This window comes from Panulirus ornatus, chromosome 1, assembly GCF_036320965.1.
Source record: "Panulirus ornatus isolate Po-2019 chromosome 1, ASM3632096v1, whole genome shotgun sequence".
NCBI lineage: Eukaryota > Metazoa > Arthropoda > Malacostraca > Decapoda > Palinuridae > Panulirus > Panulirus ornatus.
In genome coordinates this window covers 31032012-31050086 of record NC_092224.1, presented here as the reverse complement: position 1 = coordinate 31050086, position 18075 = coordinate 31032012, and the positions used below count along the sequence as shown (strand labels likewise).

General features: G+C 45.1%; 1 protein-coding gene across 7 annotated transcripts; it reads right to left on the bottom strand.

Annotated features, from left to right (window-relative positions):
* Positions 1 to 658: 658 nt before the first annotated feature.
* Positions 659 to 16908, bottom strand: LOC139745807 (retinol dehydrogenase 11-like). 7 transcript variants are annotated; one of them, XM_071656500.1, is made up of 8 exons: positions 16768 to 16908; positions 14018 to 14215; positions 8970 to 9112; positions 7275 to 7389; positions 5497 to 5688; positions 4180 to 4292; positions 2544 to 2633; positions 659 to 1785 (listed from the first exon to the last, which is right to left on the bottom strand). In XM_071656500.1, the coding sequence occupies exons 2-8, from the start codon at positions 14205 to 14207 to the stop codon at positions 1681 to 1683; spliced, it is 948 nt and encodes a 315-aa protein (XP_071512601.1). In that variant the 5' UTR covers positions 14208 to 14215; positions 16768 to 16908; the 3' UTR covers positions 659 to 1680. The 7 variants fall into 7 exon arrangements, with proteins under 7 accessions (XP_071512601.1, XP_071512521.1, XP_071512933.1 ...); XM_071656420.1 differs by lacking the exon at positions 16768 to 16908 and adding an exon at positions 15668 to 15888; XM_071656832.1 differs by lacking the exon at positions 16768 to 16908 and adding an exon at positions 15668 to 15749 and having other exon boundaries at positions 8970 to 9131; positions 14032 to 14215.
* Between the last annotated feature and the right edge of the window lie 1167 nt (positions 16909 to 18075).

Genomic DNA, 18075 nt, shown 5'->3' with positions numbered 1-18075 from the left:
TTTCTCAAGTTTGTATATGAGATTCGCGTCTATGTACTCCTATGTACGTTTATGTTTTTTGGCAGTTCCTGGCGTGCTATCCAGCAAGGTGTCCGTCATTCTACTGTTTTTACACATCTAGTTCAGCTGGAAATCGGCAATGTAACCCAGACTATATTAGACCTATGGGTCTCCTGGCCTAGTATCAATCCCTACGTAGATAGACGAGTTTGCGCTCTTGTCAGGTCGGGGAAAGTTTTTTTTTGCTTTTTTCCATTCATGGACAAAAGTCCACATTAAGGCCGGGACTTAATTGAAATATGATTAGGTAAAGTAAAGAGAAAAATAAGAGACGAGGACAAGTATTTACGAATTTTCAGGGGAGTGAAAACCTGTCTTTTTAAGAAATGCCATGAGAGGGGTAGATATTCCAAAGCTTCTAGGTGTAAAGAAAGAAACATTTATCAATACGGCTCACCACTGAGTTACCTACAGCCACACAGTAATCATGTGACGCAGATGGGCATTGCGCGATCTAAGCTAGTGGTGGGGGGCACACAAGCAGCCAACTCTCGGGAGCGAAAACGAAAGTAATACCTATAGAACAGAGTAAAACTTCCAGTATCACTTAAATTTCTTACATGCAGTGGACGAGAAAGGTAGTGAAAAATAGAACATGTATTACTGGACACTTTATTTACCATTTGAGAAACATAACAGTCACAAGAAAGAGCTCAGTAATAATGGAATACATCCATAATGACTGTTAGGAATTACACTGACATCTATGACAGAATTATGATAACTAGCACTAGTGAAATTACAACACTAAGGAACAGAGATTTTTAAATGTAACAATAAGCAGCATTAGCTGTACGATAATGTCTCTGGCGTTCCATCAGGCCAACTGACGAATCAGAGAACATAGAGCCAATTACGGAGCGTCTAGTTGATTCCTGTGTTCTGTCACGGAATGAGCGAATATATAACGTATGCTGAATTACATAACATACAAAAGGTAAGACAAATCACTTTCGGATGCTTCGTCATTGACCGTCTCGATAAAAATTTACTTTTTACTGGGCAAAAAGAAAAAAAAAATCTTTTTTCTTTATGTATTTTCGATTCTGTTGTTTTTTCGTCAAATGATTCATGTATAGATTTTCCTTCAGTTCGGTACGAGAGCTCCTGAGTCTTCAAATCCCATCGTCAGTTGTAGATTCAAAGTATCCGACAGACTGAGAATCATGATAACCTAAGTGACATTCCAGCCACAGGATAACACCTGAAGCTGTATTTGCCACGTAGAGCTTCCTGTTAGAATTCTCAGAGTCCTCATTTCTTATTTTGATCATCCTAGCCTCATTGGTGTTTCTCATTTGACTATGGAAGTTCTTGGGGTCTTAGTTCACTGGTATTCTCACTGTGGAACTTGGACATATTTCTCATCGAGTTATAGCATCTCCTTCGTGACTCGCCTCTTGTTTACGTTCGAAAATTTGTGTTAGTTACAGTTCGTGATCTCATTAGCATCACCTCCCACTCAGAGTTCATTATATCTCACGAGTCTATGGAACCCTGACTTCGTTCCTCTCCTCACAAATGTTCACAATCGAGCATCATCGATTCCGCATCAAATCACGCAAGTGTGGTTCCTGATCCTAATGTGTCTCATCCGTGGATGTGTCTTAACTCCGTTCCTCAGTAGTGTTTCTCCTCTGGCTGGAGTTTGACGTCCACTTCGGTCGCCTCCCACACCTGCTTGGCCAACTTCTTCTGTCTCGCCAGCTCTGAGGTCTTCGCCACCTGCAAAGGGAGAAGACAGTAGTTCACGAAGAAGCTTCATAATCCTTCTTATATCTAATGAAGATCAATTATTCATATGGTGTTGAGATCCGTTATATTTATAATGTTTGGAGGATTATGTTTTTAAACGGATATTTGATGTGATTTTCATTTCGTGAATTTTGTAAAGCGTTAGAAACTTATGACTACTCAGGAATTTCAGCATGACAAAGATATCTAGTATATTCAAAAGGAATCTATAGATATGTAGCTTCATATGTTCAGGCTTAGAACTATTCATATAGATTTATACATTCTGGCATCCTGCGAAATACATATACAAATCTACGGCCATGTTTATGGATGTTGGTAGAGGCAAACTCATTTGAATGAAGATCAAAATATTTAAAGAATTCAAAGTTGATTTACTGGTACTTGCATATGAGAAAAATAAACCTTAATTAGCATAATTCTCAGTATTCTCATTTATTGTACTTTATGGTGTGCTTGGAGATAATCACTTGAAGGAAAAGACCAAAATCAAAGGTCTTTAATTCATTTACTTAATGATGTAAAATCTAGTCATTTCAGATGAATTAAGAGAAATTAAAGAAATCGCTGTTCAATTCAACAAGAGGTTTAGAAAGTAGAGGAATGTCCAGTGATCTCTCTGTTATCAAAGGAAAAGTCTCGAAAGCAAGAGGAATGTCAAGTGATACATCAGTGGAAGGTGACTGTGAGCCTGAGTGGGGAACACACCTCTGAGGACTTGAGCGTACCTGGCAGTCGACGAAGTACTGGCCGCTGACGTCCTCAACCTCCTGCGACACGGCCAGGTAGATGGTGGGCTGGGCCCCCAGCTGGACGTCCTGGAGGGGTGATAAAAGGCGTTTGATAAGGGCTATGGTGGCTCTGGGGGTGGATAATGATTATGGCTGCTCTGTTGGGGGGGTCTTCTCCGTACACACGGGAACGAAAGAGGAGCCGAAGGGACGTATTATGAGAGATAGGAAGGGTCCACTAGGTAATCCAAGAGGAAAGGCTGAGGGGGCTCAGGGAGAGAGTAACAGAGAGCCTAGTGTGCCTGAGGAACAATAGGAGAGCTGCCTGCAGAAGAGCCACAGGTCGTCTGACGAAAAGAAGAAAACATTCACCCAATACATAGCTGTATAGTCCAGTTACTTTGAATTAGATTTAGAAATGAAAGGCACAGTGACGGTGTTTCTGTATGAAAAATTGCATATCTCAAAACTGACAAAGAACTCATAATCCCATGTTAATCTTGATAAGGTCCCTAACCAGGTTGTATAGTCAAAGAGATACCGTGCACCTCGCCCCGTCCCGTAGTCAATGGAACCATTTTATCCTCTCAGTTTCTGCCAATATAAGCCCACGAACTGGTTATGCATTCGTACCCATCATGAGAGCAGTGGGGCAAAAGTAAACAAAGGGTGCATAAGAGTACAAGAACTTGCCTACAATAGCTGAGTTATTAACCAGTTTCATGTACGTAAACCAAGACCTGATGAAGCAACAGTGATAAAAGCCGTCATCTTCCTCTCCTCACCATTAGCTCATGTCTAGGTTATCTGTCTTTGAATCTATCTACTCCTCTCCGAAGTGCATGAACAGTAAAAAAAAAAAAAAAGAAAAGGCTGTCTTCCGCAATGACATACATTAACGGTAGAAAAAGGCTTTGGATTCCCAGGTTTACTTCTAGTATTCAATAAAAGTTTGTCAGTCACACACAAGTGTTGAAATCACCTCTTTTGGAAATGCATTGAACCATTGTGATTCATAACCGCTACTGAACAGAGGCCCCCATCTAGCAGTAAGTCGTTCATCAATCTTCTCCATTCATTCTACAGCTGAAGAGATGAGGAAACATTGTATGCTACCGTAGAGGCATAGACTCCATAGACTCAGACATTGCACTATGAACATCAGTGGATGCCATCGATCTAGTAACTGGAAAGTAGGATCCACTCGCCGAAATCATGCGATTGACATTCTTTGCGCCTCCTCATCTGTTTGTCTTTTTACCACTGTCGCACTCACCCACGAGCGTCTGTTCTGTCCTGTTACCACAGCCAGCAGCGTTAGAACCGAATGGTCAGTTGAAATCCTTTGTATCATGATTGATTTCATCACCCTTAACCAACGCTTCGATTCTTACAGCATCATTCTTACCCAAGGCCCACAGTTACTGAACAACGAATCCATTCCATCGAACCCATTCCAAAAAATGTTCGCTTGAAGAAGACTGAAGAAGACGACAGCTTGATATAGTCAATGCCCAAAACAACGCCCCAAAGACTTAACACGTAATAATGATTAATACATTTGGTTAGGATCTGATTACAACTGGTGTTATGATATTATCGATGGTACGTAGCTCCCACACCCACAACTCACCTTTCCCATCAAGAGGTAGAGCTTCCTGCAGATCCAGGAGAACAGAGTGACTTTACCTTTGTAGAAGAACTCTGTGTGGACGCACCCGGGATGGACGCTGTTGGCCGTCACGCCTGTAGGGGGAAAAAGGTGCTGTAGGTGAGGGATGACTGCTGGAGCTTAGGAGGGCTAGTGTATAGGTAACAGTCGTCGTGGTAGGCAGTGGGTAGCACCTGCAACGATAGCTGTCAGTTGGAGAGACGAGCGCGTATCTGCCAACTGGGAGATCAAGTGGCCCCGTAGTGCCTGTACAGGCAAGGGTTTAGTTAAGATTTCTAATGAAAGGTGTGTAGCTCGTTCATAGAGAAGCCAACGGCATGCATGAAACACTTGTAGAGGGAGGTGTAAAACTAGAAATTATAGTGGCAAGTGTAGCATGCACCTTCCAAATTAAACGTAAAGTTGCAACAATATATGTATAAGCAGGTGTGTTATCATCACCTCTAGCGCCAGATATGTAATTAGATATTGCAGAAGCAAGTTCGTACCTTACAACTTGCAAAGACATTCTGTGGCTGGCCTTTGAAAATACGCGTGGATGGTTGACATTTGAGCGAACTGGCAACCTGCAGAGGCAGGTGAATGACTAACCTACTTTGGAGGTAAATGGATACTAGGTATATGGAGGGACGTTGTACGGTCTGGCACCACTGAAGACAAATGTAAACCAGAATTTGAGACGGCAAGCTTCGTGCTGACACAGTGAGGAGCAAACACATAAGCAACCCTTATATAAGGAAATTGATAATTAGTATCATAGAAGGTATGTGAGTAGGTAGCGCTCGGCGAGTAGGTACATAGACACAGAGGAGGGAGACTCATAGCCAGTATTTGGAGGGTTAAGTACATAGCCAGTCGTTGTAGTAGATGTATATTCTCTATTTTCTTTTCAGACCAAGACTCGTATAGACTGTAAACTGAGTAAAAGTGAACCCTTGTTCAGTCTGTCTTTCTCCTCACTATCAAACCGTGTTCTCATCATCTTACTCGTATTCTCACTATCCTACCTGAGCTCACCATTCGACCCAGTGATCATAATCATACCCGTGGTCCTCACCATCCTCCCTCCGTACTCACCATACTTCCATGTTTTCACCATCTTATCCTCTCCTTTCCATCCTAACTCCTCCTCGCCATCCCACCCTCTCCTCACCATCCTACTGGTGACATCCTACCAGTATGTTCATCACCCCACCCTGTCCTCACCATCCTGCCGATATACCCTCACCGTTCTACCCTACACATTCACCATCCTTTCCTATTTCCCTACTACCCTACCTGTGCCTTCTAGCTTGCTGGCGAGCTCGACTGAGAAGAGGATGTTGCAGAGCGAGGTCTGTCCGTAAGCCGTCCTGGAACTATAGTGTTCCCGCTCGAAGTTGAGGCTGTCCGGGTTGAGCTTGTTGACGTAGCTGTGGTCGCTGGAGGTTAGAGCGATGATCCGTCCCGGCGAGCTCTTCTTCATGAGGCCTGAGGGGAGAGGTGCACTTCATGTGGCAACTTTAGGACTCGGCACAGTGAAGCATTTGTAGGGTAGGGCTTCGTGTGGCGCTTGAATTGTAGTGTTACACAGTGTGGTGGTTGTAGTGTTACACAGTGTGGTGGTTGTAGTGTGGCAGTGTGGTGGTTGTAGTGTGGCACAGTGTGGTGGTTGTAGTGTGGCACAGTGTGGCAATTGGAGTGCGGCACAGTGTGGCACTTGGAGTGTGATTAATACCGGACAGTGAAGAACTTATGGTCTAGTCCTTATCGTGGCATTTGGTAGTTTCGAACAGCGTGGAACTTTGACTGTCGTGTTTTATGGAACTTAGAGTATGGTGCATCATGTGGGACTTGATATGAACCTTATTACTTAGTGTAGAACTTAATAATGGTGTTCTTAGCGTAGTGCTTAGTATTAAGTCTTACGTATATGGTTAAGATATTACTTAAATGGCCATAAACTAAAAGGGTTGTGAATGCGGTCAAGACTCAGAAATGCTCAGACGCAACGAGAGATGTACCGAAAGGGGATGGTCTTGGATCAGTTCCTTTTCCCGTATATGTTTATGCCATTGATAATGGATGATATCGTTACACTCCAAAAGTCAGACACATTCCTATGCTGGAAAGTCAAAGTGCATCGCATCCTGAACGTCTGCAGCTGAAAACAAAGTGATAAAACTGGTCTCACAGGCAACAAATGAAATTAGAATCGATGAATTCAAGATCTTACCTAAGCTATGGTATGAGCACTGTTGAACTACACAAGGTAGATAGGATGAAAAAAACATACAATCATTTCTGATGAACTAAAATCAAATAAGCAATGCAGGAAAATAGCAAAACAATGTGAATAAAATTCTAGTCTTCATAAGTAGGTAATTGGTCGGATATTTGAACTAAACATTATCGATGGATCACCACTATGAGCTTCGTGTTCATTGTTGTTCCCTTATATCTCTCTCTTACATCTCTCACCTTCACACATCACTCCCTCACATTTTCCACTATCACACCTCCCTCTCTCCCACACGTCGCACCCACATACCCCATACGTTCCCTCCCTCCCTCTAACCTCCCACTCTCACACCCACCTACTTCGAGACCTTCCTCCCTCTCTCTAACTTCCCACCCTCACATCTCCTACTTCGAGACCTCCCTCCCTCCTCTAACTTTCCACCCTCACATCTCCTACTTCGAGACCTTCCTCCCTCCCTCTAACTTCCCACCCTCACATCTACTTCGAGACCTTCCTCCCTCCCTCTAACTTTCCACCCTCACATCTACTTCGAGACCTTCCTCCCTCCCTCTTAACTTCCCACCCTCACATCTCCTACCTCGAGACCTTCCTCCCTCTCTCTAACTTCCCACCCTCACATCTCCTACTTCGAGACCTCCATCCCTCCCTCTAACTTCCCACCCTCACATCCTACTTCGAGACCTTCCTCCCTCACATCTCCCACCTCCCCAGGAGGAGGTGGTAGAGGGGCAAGACCTACCCAGGAGGAGGGTTGTTGAGGGGCAGCACCTACCCAGGAGGAGGCTGTACCTACCCAGGAGGAGGCTGTACCTACCCAGGAGGAGGTTGGTGAGGAGGAAGTGGCCGTAGTAGTTGGTGGCCATGGTGAGTTCGAGGCCGTCCTGGGTGACCTCTCTCTTCGGGCAGCCCATCATCCCAGCGTTGTTTATCTGCAGTTGTGGGAACCTGTTACTGACGGTGAGGGTAATGTATTATACACACTGATACATAAACGTAGGCACTCATAGAGACACAAATAGACACACAATAAGAAAAATAGAAACAGACTTATGCATATGCACGTATACACACAAATATACATTTACGAAAACGCTCAAAAAATAAATAAGCTAATACAAAATTAAGGGCGGATGTGCTGGAAATAACGACTTACAGGGAAGGAGTGCGAGTGATTGAGAGATGTACAAAAGAAAGCAGCAGGAGGTCAAGAGGAAGAAGGTACAGGGACTGAAAAAGACGGCAAATGCGAAATGGGGGTGAACGAGTATCAGCAAAGTTCAAGAAGAAAAGATGTTTTAAAAGGAGGTTATCAGCGTGCAGAAAAAAAACACAAAGAAAATAAATGGGATCATCGTTGAACAGGATAGACGAGGAAACAGTAATAGGTAGTGATGGGGAAACAGTAATAGGTAGTGATGGGAAGAGGAGATGGAGTGAGTGCTTTTAAAGTTTTTTTTTTTCTCTCTCACTATAGTGACCGACATCACACGGGCAAATAACATACCTCATTAAAGGCCATTTCTGGAGAAAGAAGCGAAGGTTATAGGGAAAGAAAGTAGAAATTATTCATGGTTCCGTAAGCGTTAGTATACACCTGCTGACTCTTAAAGGAACAAAGGTTATATCGAGGAAGAAAGACAGAAGAAGGAAGAGAATTCCACATCTTACATGTTCGAGGGAAGGAGGAGGCATCATAACAGCCAAGACTCGGGTGGCTGACCTCCACACAGAACCTGTGGGAGGCAGCAGTTGAATGCTTTGACACGGGTCCAACCAAGCCTTGAGGGTGACGACACATGCAGTCAGTTCATGAGAACAGTGGCCAAAATGATACCTATAGAAGAGAGAGAGAGAGAGAGAGAGAGAGAGAGAGAGAGAGAGAGAGAGAGAGAGAGAGAGAGAGAGAGAGAGAGAGAGCAGCGACGTCGCGGCGTGCGGAAAGAGAAGGTTGAGGAGAGAGGTGTTGGTAGGAGGACCAACGAGACGGAGTGCTTCTGATTAATAAAGAGGTGGAGGATGATGAGCCACACCAAATGTGTAAGCAGCATTCCATACTTGGGCGAATACAACCCTTGTAGATGTGAAACAACTGCTCACAAGAGAAGAATCGCGACACCTACACAATACTCCCAGCTTTTAGGAAGCAGAGTCGGTGATGTTGATTATGTGGGGTGTTTCCAAACAAAGTGGAGGAGTTGGTGGTGCCCAGGTACATAGTTTTACAAAGTTGAATTGTAATTTTTTTGATATTGAAAAGAGGGAGGCAAATGATTCATAGAGAGACATATTGTGAGAGATTGCGTTTTAGTATATATATATATATATTACTTATCATAATTTAAAGAGGAGCACAAGGTCCTACCCAGCTGAATCTCTCCACATGGAAAACCTTGATGATGACTTAACAAAGCCTACCAATACTATCTGCAGCTGTGACGTGTGACTGAGGGATATGAAGGAGAAGGAACAGGAGGTTCATGTCGAGGAAGGACCCCAACCAGTGACTCACCAGAACATGTAAGGACCTCTCGTCCTCGAGGATTCTCTTGGCGAACTTCCTGACGGAGGTGAGGTCCGAGGTGTCCAGGTGGCGTACTTCCACCCTCACATCTCCTACTTCGAGACCTCCCTCCATCCCTCTAACTTTCCACCCTCACATCTACTTCGAGACCTTCCTCCTCCCTCTTAACTTCCCACCCTCACATCTCCTACTTCGAGACCTCCCTCCATCCCTCTAACTTTCCACCCTCACATCTCCTACTTCGAGACCTCCCTCCATCCCTCTAACTTTCCACCTCACATCTACTTCGAGACCTTCCTCCCTCTCTCTAACTTCCCACCCTCACATCTCCTACTTCGAGACCTCCATCCCTCCCTCTAACTTCCCACCCTCACATCTCCTACTTCGAGACCTCCATCCCTCCCTCTAACTTTCCACCCTCACATCTCCTACTTCGAGACCTCCCTCCATCCCTCTAACTTTCCACCCTCACATCTACTTCGAGACCTTCCTCCCTCTCTCTAACTTCCCACCCTCACATCTACTTCGAGACCTCCATCCCTCCCTCTAACTTCCCACCCTCACATCTCCTACTTCGAGACCTCCATCCCTCCCTCTAACTTTCCACCCTCACATCTCCTACTTCGAGACCTCCCTCCATCCCTCTAACTTTCCACCCTCACATCTACTTCGAGACCTCCATCCCTCCCTCTAACTTTCCACCCTCACATCTCCTACTTCGAGACCTCCATCCCTCCCTCTAACTTCCCACCCTCACATCTACTTCGAGACCTCCCTCCATCCCTCTAACTTTCCACCCTCACATCTACTTCGAGACCTCCCTCCATCCCTCTAACTTTCCACCCTCACATCTCCTACTTCGAGACCTTCCTCCCTCTCTCTAACTTCCCACCCTCACATCTACTTCGAGACCTTCCTCCCTCCCTCTAACTTTCCACCCTCACATCTACTTCGAGACCTTCCTCCCTCCCTCTAACTTCCCACCCTCACATCTCCTACTTCGAGACCTCCATCCCTCCCTCTAACTTCCCACCCTCACATCTACTTCGAGACCTCCCTCCATCCCTCTAACTTTCCACCCTCACATCTACTTCGAGACCTCCCTCCATCCCTCTAACTTTCCACCCTCACATCTACTTCGAGACCTTCCTCCCTCACATCTCCCACCTCCCCAGGAGGAGGTTGGTGAGGAGGAAGTGGCCGTAGTAGTTGGTGGCCATGGTGAGTTCGAGGCCGTCCTGGGTGACCTCTCTCTTCGGGCAGCCCATCATCCCAGCGTTGTTTATCTGCAGTTGTTGGGAACCTGTTACTGACGGTGAGGGTAATGTATTATACACACTGATACATAAACGTAGGCACTCATAGAGACACAAATAGACACACAATAAGAAAAATAGAAACAGACTTATGCATATGCACGTATACACACAAATATACATTTACGAAAACGCTCAAAAAATAAATAAGCTAATACAAAATTAAGGGCGGATGTGCTGGAAATAACGACTTACAGGAAGGAGTGCGAGTGATTGAGAGATGTACAAAAGAAAGCAGCAGGAGGTCAAGAGGAAGAAGGTACAGGGACTGAAAAAGACGGCAAATGCGAAATGGGGTGAACGAGTATCAGCAAAGTTCAAGAAGAAAAAGATGTTTTAAAAGGAGGTTATCAGCGTGCAGAAAAAAAACACAAAGAAAATAAATGGGATCATCGTTGAACAGGATAGACGAGGAAACAGTAATAGGTAGTGATGGGGAAACAGTAATAGGTAGTGATGGGGAAACAGTAATAGGTAGTGATGGGGAAACAGTAATAGGTAGTGATGGGAAGAGGAGATGGAGTGAGTGCTTTTAAAGTTTTTTTTTTTTTCTCTCTCCACTATAGTGACCGACATCACACGGGCAAATAACATACCTCATTAAAGGCCATTTCTGGAGAAAGAAGCGAAGGTTATAGGGAAAGAAAGTAGAAATTATTCATGGTTCCGTAAGCGTTAGTATACACCTGCTGACTCTTAAAGGAACAAAGGTTATATCGAGGAAGAAAGACAGAAGAAGGAAGAGAATTCCACATCTTACATGTTCGAGGGAAGGAGGAGGCATCATAACAGCCAAGACTCGGGTGGCTGACCTCCACACAGAACCTGTGGGAGGCAGCAGTTGAATGCTTTGACACGGGTCCAACCAAGCCTTGAGGGTGACGACACATGCAGTCAGTTCATGAGAACAGTGGCCAAAATGATACCTATAGAAGAGAGAGAGAGAGAGAGAGCGAGAGAGAGAAGTGAGGGTGTGGTGGTAGCAATAAAATCATTGCAGTTCTTTACCTAGCTAATAGGAAAATAAGATATACCAGCAGGACACTGAGAATGAGATGGACTAAGGGTATGAAAAGGTCGCTTTTAAGAAGAGGGAAGACACGGGAGGCAGTTGTAGAAAACAGATAGTACGAGGACAGGAACCACTGAAGAAGACTGACTAGAAGGTCAGCCATTACAAGACTTCCAAAAGTCTAGCGATTAAAAGACTTCCATAAGTCTAGCGATTAAAGGACTGACTTCCAAAAGTCTAGCGATTAAAAGACTTCCATGAGTCTAGCGAATAAAAGACTTTCATAAGTATAGCGATTAAAAGGCTTCCATCAGTCAAGCGAATAAAAGACTTTCATAAGTATAGCGATTAAAAGGCTTCCATCAGTCAAGCGAATAAAAGACTTTCATAAGTATAGCGATCAAAAGACTCCCATAAGTCTAGCGATTAAAAGACTTCCATCAGTCTAGCGATTAAAAGACTGACTTCCATAAGTCTACCTGCTGGCGTCTGGATGTGAAAGGGTGAGGAGAGAGAGGCTAAATAGCACAATCCTGAAACCAGTAGCGTACAAGGGAATAAGGTTTCTTCTTCACCTGTGTCCACCACACACCCGAATACTTACGTTCTTATATATATCAGCTTTATGCTATCATCTCCTGCCTTTCCACTATATTAAGATCAAAATGGCCAGACAGCAAACAGTATCTGAAACAGTCCCCAACATTGACGCACAATTCATACAATAATCGCTCTCACTGACCAACATAGTCCCGATACTGACCAAGATAGTCCCGATACTGACCAAGATAGTCCCGATACTGACCAAGATAGTCCCGATACTGACCAACATAGTCCCGATACTGACCAAGATAGTCCCGATACTGACCAACATAGTCCCGATACTGACCAAGATAGTCCCTATACTGACCAAGATAGTCCCGATACTGACCAACATAGTCCCGATACTGACCAAGATAGTCCCGATACTGACCAACATAGTCCCGATACTGACCAAGATAGTCCCTATACTGACCAAGATAGTCCCGATACTGACCAAGATAGTCCCGATACTGACCAAGATAGTCCCGATACTGACCAAGATAGTCCCGATACTGACCAAGATACTCCCGATACTGACCAAGATACTCCCGATACTGACCAAGATAGTCCCGATACTGACCAACATAGTCCCGATACTGACCAAGATAGTCCCGATACTGACCAACATAGTCCCGATACTGACCAAGATAGTCCCGATACTGACCAAGATAGTCCCGATACTGACCAAGATACTCCCGATACTGACCAAGATACTCCCGATACTGACCAAGATAGTCCCGATACTGACCAAGATAGTCCCGATACTGACCAAGATAGTCCCGATACTGACCAAGATAGTCCCGATACTGACCAAGATAGTCCCGATACTGATCAAGATAGTCCCGATACTGACCAAGACAGTCCCGATACTGACCAAGATAGTCCCTATACTGACCAAGATAGTCCCGATACTGACCAAGACAGTCCCGATACTGACCAAGATAGTCCCGATACTGACCAAGATAGTCCCGATACTGACCAAGACAGTCCCGATACTGACCAAGATAGTCCCGATACTGACCAAGATAGTCCCGATACTGACCAACATAGTCCCGATACTGACCAAGATAGTCCCGATACTGACCAAGATAGTCCCGATACTGACCAAGATAGTCCCGATAGCAAACAATAAGACTAACCAACAGAATGGTGGTAGTCATCTCTAACTATCGTAATCCCGTGTCCAATTACGCATGATAACTACGATAGTGCCAGAGTTGAACATCAACCCCAGAGACCCGGTAGTGCAAACTCACCAAGAGAGTCCCGGTAACACGAACTAGTTACTGGGACACCAACAGAATCCCAGTTGTAAAGGCTAACAGTAGCCAACAGAGTGTCGGTAATAGACACTAACACTAGCCAACAGAGTGTCGGTAATAGACACTAGTACTAGCCAACAGATTCCGTTAATAGACACTAACACTAGCCAACAGAGTGTCGGTAATAGACACTAGTACTAGCCAACAGAGTGTCGGTAATAGACACTAGTACTAGCCAACAGAGTGTCGGTAATAGACACTAGTACTAGCCAACAGAGTTCCGTTAATAGACACTAACACTAGCCAACAGAGTTCCGTTAATAGACACTAACACTAGCCAACAGATCGCCGGTAATAGACACTAACACTAGCCAACAGAGTGTCAGTAATAGACACTAACACCAGCCAACAGAGTTCCGTTAATAGACACTAGCCAACAGATCGCCAGTAACAGACACTAACACCAGCCAACAGGATGTCGGTAATAGACACTAACACTAGCCAACAGAATGCCACTAATAGACACTAACACTAACCAACAACAAACACTAACACTAACCAACAGAGAGCCAGTCACAAACAGAAGCTCTAACAGGAAAGACGAACAGTAACCGAGAGAGCCCCAAGCATAAACATGAACTGAGTGCAAGTGTTAAGCACCACCAAAATTCGTCATTACTTTCCCTTGCCTCTTCTTCTTCTTCTTCTTCTTCTTCTTCTTCTTCTTCTTCTTCTTCTTCTTCTTCCCTTTCATTAACCTCTCCATATTTTACTCAAACCCCGGCCTTGATGTGGACGGACGAATGCCCCTAACTGGAGCCTCCATCGTAAAGTTAAAAAAAAAAAAGAAAGAGTTCCAGTTACAGGGAATTAAGCACACACGTCCAGCTCTCCTCCCAGTGAACGCTTTTAACTCACCGGCCGAGGCACCGGTGATGATGACCGTCTTGCCATCCAGTGTGGCTTCTGAGCTGCAGCGTCCAGATTGCCACCTGTAGATGAACCTGATGGTCAGTATCAGAACCACCAGGACGACTGCCACTTCCTCCAGCATACTGGCGGCTGAAACACGAAAGAAGAAGAAAAAAAATAAATAAAAACACATCAATAAAATCATCGTCAATATGCAAATGCGACTCATTCATTTTGCATAATAAAATGAATCTTTGAAAAGTTGTTTTTATCATTATCTGATCTAACGATGAATTCCTTTGAGGCTGAACAGTACTGACATAATAATGTCTCAGAGGGGGAGAAAGATATGCAGTGCTAGTCAGTCTGTGGCTGATTGGATAGTTCTACCGTTACAGTAGAGACGGGTGTGGAAATTGTCATTGCCTCGTCTCATCGTTGGCCCTCCCTGAGGTCAGGGTGATGACCTTGATGAGAGAGATTTTAAGTTCCAGCTCCAGCCACGGCAGCATGTGTTAACTCTACACTCCCGTGCACCGCCTGGTGTGGGTGGGTATCACAGTAGCTCGTCATGGACGGGGGAATTCAATGCCATGTCTCGTAATCGCCCAGTTTCAGTGAGAGATGTTTGCGTTAACACGCAAACAGTGTGTGTGACCATTCAACCTTAATCGCTTCTTTTATCACTACTAATAATAATTACGCGCCCGGATGTCAAGTATAATATCATCTTTCTATTCACACACTCACACTCAGGCAATGCGAGTGTAAGACTCTCACCCCGTTAACACTCGTATATTACACACACACACACACACACACACATACACACACACACACACACACACAAAAGCAAAAGGCGGTGTGAATATTCCTTCGAAATATGATCTCAGCGATGCAAAACATCTTTGCGCATCATCACGGTTGTTTACGAGCGGACAGACTGTACAACCACCCCACCATCACCTGCACAGCCAGAGAGAGAATGATGGGCGAGGGATCACATCACATATTGTGTCAGATATGTAGAAGCAACTCCTCTTTGTTAATGGTGTCTTTAGCAGATGTCTATTCGTTGCCCTTCATGCTATTTGGATTGCAATACTTTACAGACGAGTGTCTCTTCATGTATGACTCCTTGGCGCAAAGTTTTACACACGATCCGCATATCTTGATAGGTCCACGTAGTCTTCTGCCTTCACTCAAACACAAGCCCAGGGTTCGCACTCGAGTCAAGGTTTATCTCACGGGTAACTGGACAATTCATGAGTATCACCGACCCGAAAATAATGAACAGATAGTGCTAAGCAGAGGTGATATAGGGGCAACACTAACAGTAGCTGACACTGACCAATGTCTATAAAATCATCAGTATAGATGGTCAGTATGAGTGGTGGTCTCTGAATTTGCAGTCGTCTTGATGCCTCAGTTTCTTACTCTGTTATTCATAAATCAAAAAGGCAAGCCATAGACATACAGTCTATGAAATGTTCCTGGTTACAGCACAGTGTCTGAAGGCACAGCAGTCCGAATACTCTGATATCTATCCCTCCTACATAGGTGAGCTGCGTGAGGACAAGCACCCGAGGGTGTGTGCCTTACCTGAGAGTGTAGGAGGAGGAGGAGGAGGAGGAGCGTCAGGCGAGCCGTTCCTCACCCCAAGCTCCACTGGCGACGTCTGCCCTCACCCGGCAGCCCCCACCACTCACGCTCCATGATAAGTGCTGATGGTCACCTTATCTCGAGACCCTAATTTTCGCAACGCGTCAGCGAGCGCGTAACCTAAAGGGCGGACGACGTGTGTCATATACCCGTCAGTGACTGAGATGAGATGCTTGTGTGAGCGAAGGGAGTAAAACCGTCGAACGATGTGTCTATTTAAAGGGCGTGATTGGTCACTAGTTGGCGCACCTGCCACGTTATGGCGAGGGACTCGCGGACAAATTAGGTGGCAAGTCTCGCCAGAGTCAACACGGACGCCGCCACACCCGCCACCACCTTGTCCAAGCACCTTGTTGCTGCTCTCACGATGTCAAGTCGCCGGCCAGATTCTCGTGTGCCATCAAAATTCATGAATGACATGTGCATTATCGCTGTTCTCTCGTTGTTGTAGTTTTTCTTCCTTCTTCCACGAACCCAACTACAGTCATCTCTAGCCGATCATCCTCTCTGGCGAGGAAGCCGAAAGTGCGGTCGTGGTGGTAGTGAGATGGCGATGGACGAGGAGCGAACTAAGGGTATGGTGCGGGTGGCAGCAATGAGCGATGTGAGGAGGGAGCGAGGGAGCGAGAGGAGAGGAACTGAGGGTGTGGTGGTAGCAGTAAGGTGGCGAGGAGCAGAAGGGTAGAAGGAAGGGTGTGGGCAGGGATAAACTAGTGACAATGAGGTAGTGCTGGAAGGATAAGCGAAGGTTTGTGCTGGTAGGAGTAAGGTTGGTCAAGGCTGAAAGGGGAGCGGAAGGCGTGTATCGACTGGAGCCAGACAAGACGCCTACGTTCGAGGATATATTGAAAAACTTGGACCATCCCTCCGTCGCCCGGGTCTCACGTCGGGTAAACCACTGTTTCTTCAAACGAAATTTCCCGCGGCAAAAAAAAAAAAATCTCAGACTTAATAACCAGGTGGATTAGTCCAAGTCGAGATAAACCTAGCTCGTTTCAGCACCTATGTCGACCGGTAAATATTTACGTCAGAACACTTACGGCAGCGAGCAGGTGTGGGGCGGGTGTGTGGTAGAGGGAGGGACGGATGCGCGCCTCCCTCCTCCCTCACCAGGCCACCACCGACGTGATCAACAGCCTCGCTGATCCCCTCCACTGCCGCACCATTACCACCAACAACCACCACCCAACGCTCTCCCTCCTAATGTGTCCGAGTTATGGCCATTGCATAAAGTATCTGACAAGTTCCTCATACCTACATCACCATTAGCAGCCGAGACTGACTCTCTTCTCTCTCTCTCTCTCTCTCTCTCTCTCTCTCTCTCTCTCTCTCTCTCTCTCTCTCTCTCTCTCTCTCTCTCTCTCTCTCTCTCTCTCTCTCATGGCTTTAATGACCCTCGCTGTTGCTGTGCCGAAGGGATTATCGACATGTACCTGGACGAGGTTCAACGACTAAAAGCTTTGGTAGGGTCGATCGTCGCCCAACTGCTTTTGTAGCGGGGGCGAATATATGCTTTTTTTTCTCTCTCTCTCTCCTGGTCGCAGTTGCTGCTGCTGCTGGTGCATTCTGTCATAAGCCATGACTGATGTGCCTTCCCTCTCTACACCCCTGCACGGTGTGACGCAAGCGCTGGTGACCTTGAAAGGGGCTTCAGGGGAATTCCTGGTGTATAGGTAAGGCGAAGGGGAGGAAAAAACGAATATGTGACAGGAGAAGTTATATTAAGTAGGACAAGATGGTTCACATGGGAAGGTGTGCGTGTGTTCGTGGTAGTGATGGTGTAATAGTACGTGGTCAGTGTACGTGGATGTTCACTGGAAAGGACAGATGATAGAAGACCTGATGATTCACGGTGAGGATGTCTGCTAAAGGCTAGAAATAACATAGAAAATATATATATACGGAGGATATTAAAAGCAGATGGCACCTCAACCACCCACCTCTCCCTCCGGCTCAACCGTCAGCAGGAAAAGGGATGAGAACCATGTAATTTAGGTGTCAATACTGCCGAGGAAATTTCATAGGAAAGGGATGGTTTCCTGCTAGCTTAAGAACCACAGCACAGGAGCTGGATTAAAGAAAAAGAAACTTGAAATAACAAATTAAAAGATGAAAATTGAAGATTAAGGATAAGGAATTAGCAGAATTATTAATGAGAGCAGGTGTTCAATTTTTTCTCCAATGTATCATTGCAAAGGTGAAGTATTGCATCACCTCTGATGCATTTTTGAGAGGATATATATATATATATATATATACATATATATATATATATATATATATATATATATATATATATATATATATATATATATATATATATATATATATATATATATACATCTGTG

What these genes read in the sequence shown, in the direction of transcription:
- LOC139745807 (XM_071656500.1), bottom strand. Translation starts at nt 14,207, where the DNA reads ATGCTGGAGGAAGTGGCAGTCGTCCTGGTGGTTCTGATACTGACCATC. An exon ending in AGAGGTCCTTACATGTTCTG is followed by an intron (nt 7,390 to 8,969) that starts GTGAGTCACTGG and finishes CCACAACTGCAG; the next exon opens with ATAAACAACGCTGGGATGAT. An exon ending in CCTCACCAACCTCCTCCTGG is followed by an intron (nt 5,689 to 7,274) that starts GTAGGTACAGCC and finishes CTCTCCCCTCAG; the next exon opens with GCCTCATGAAGAAGAGCTCG.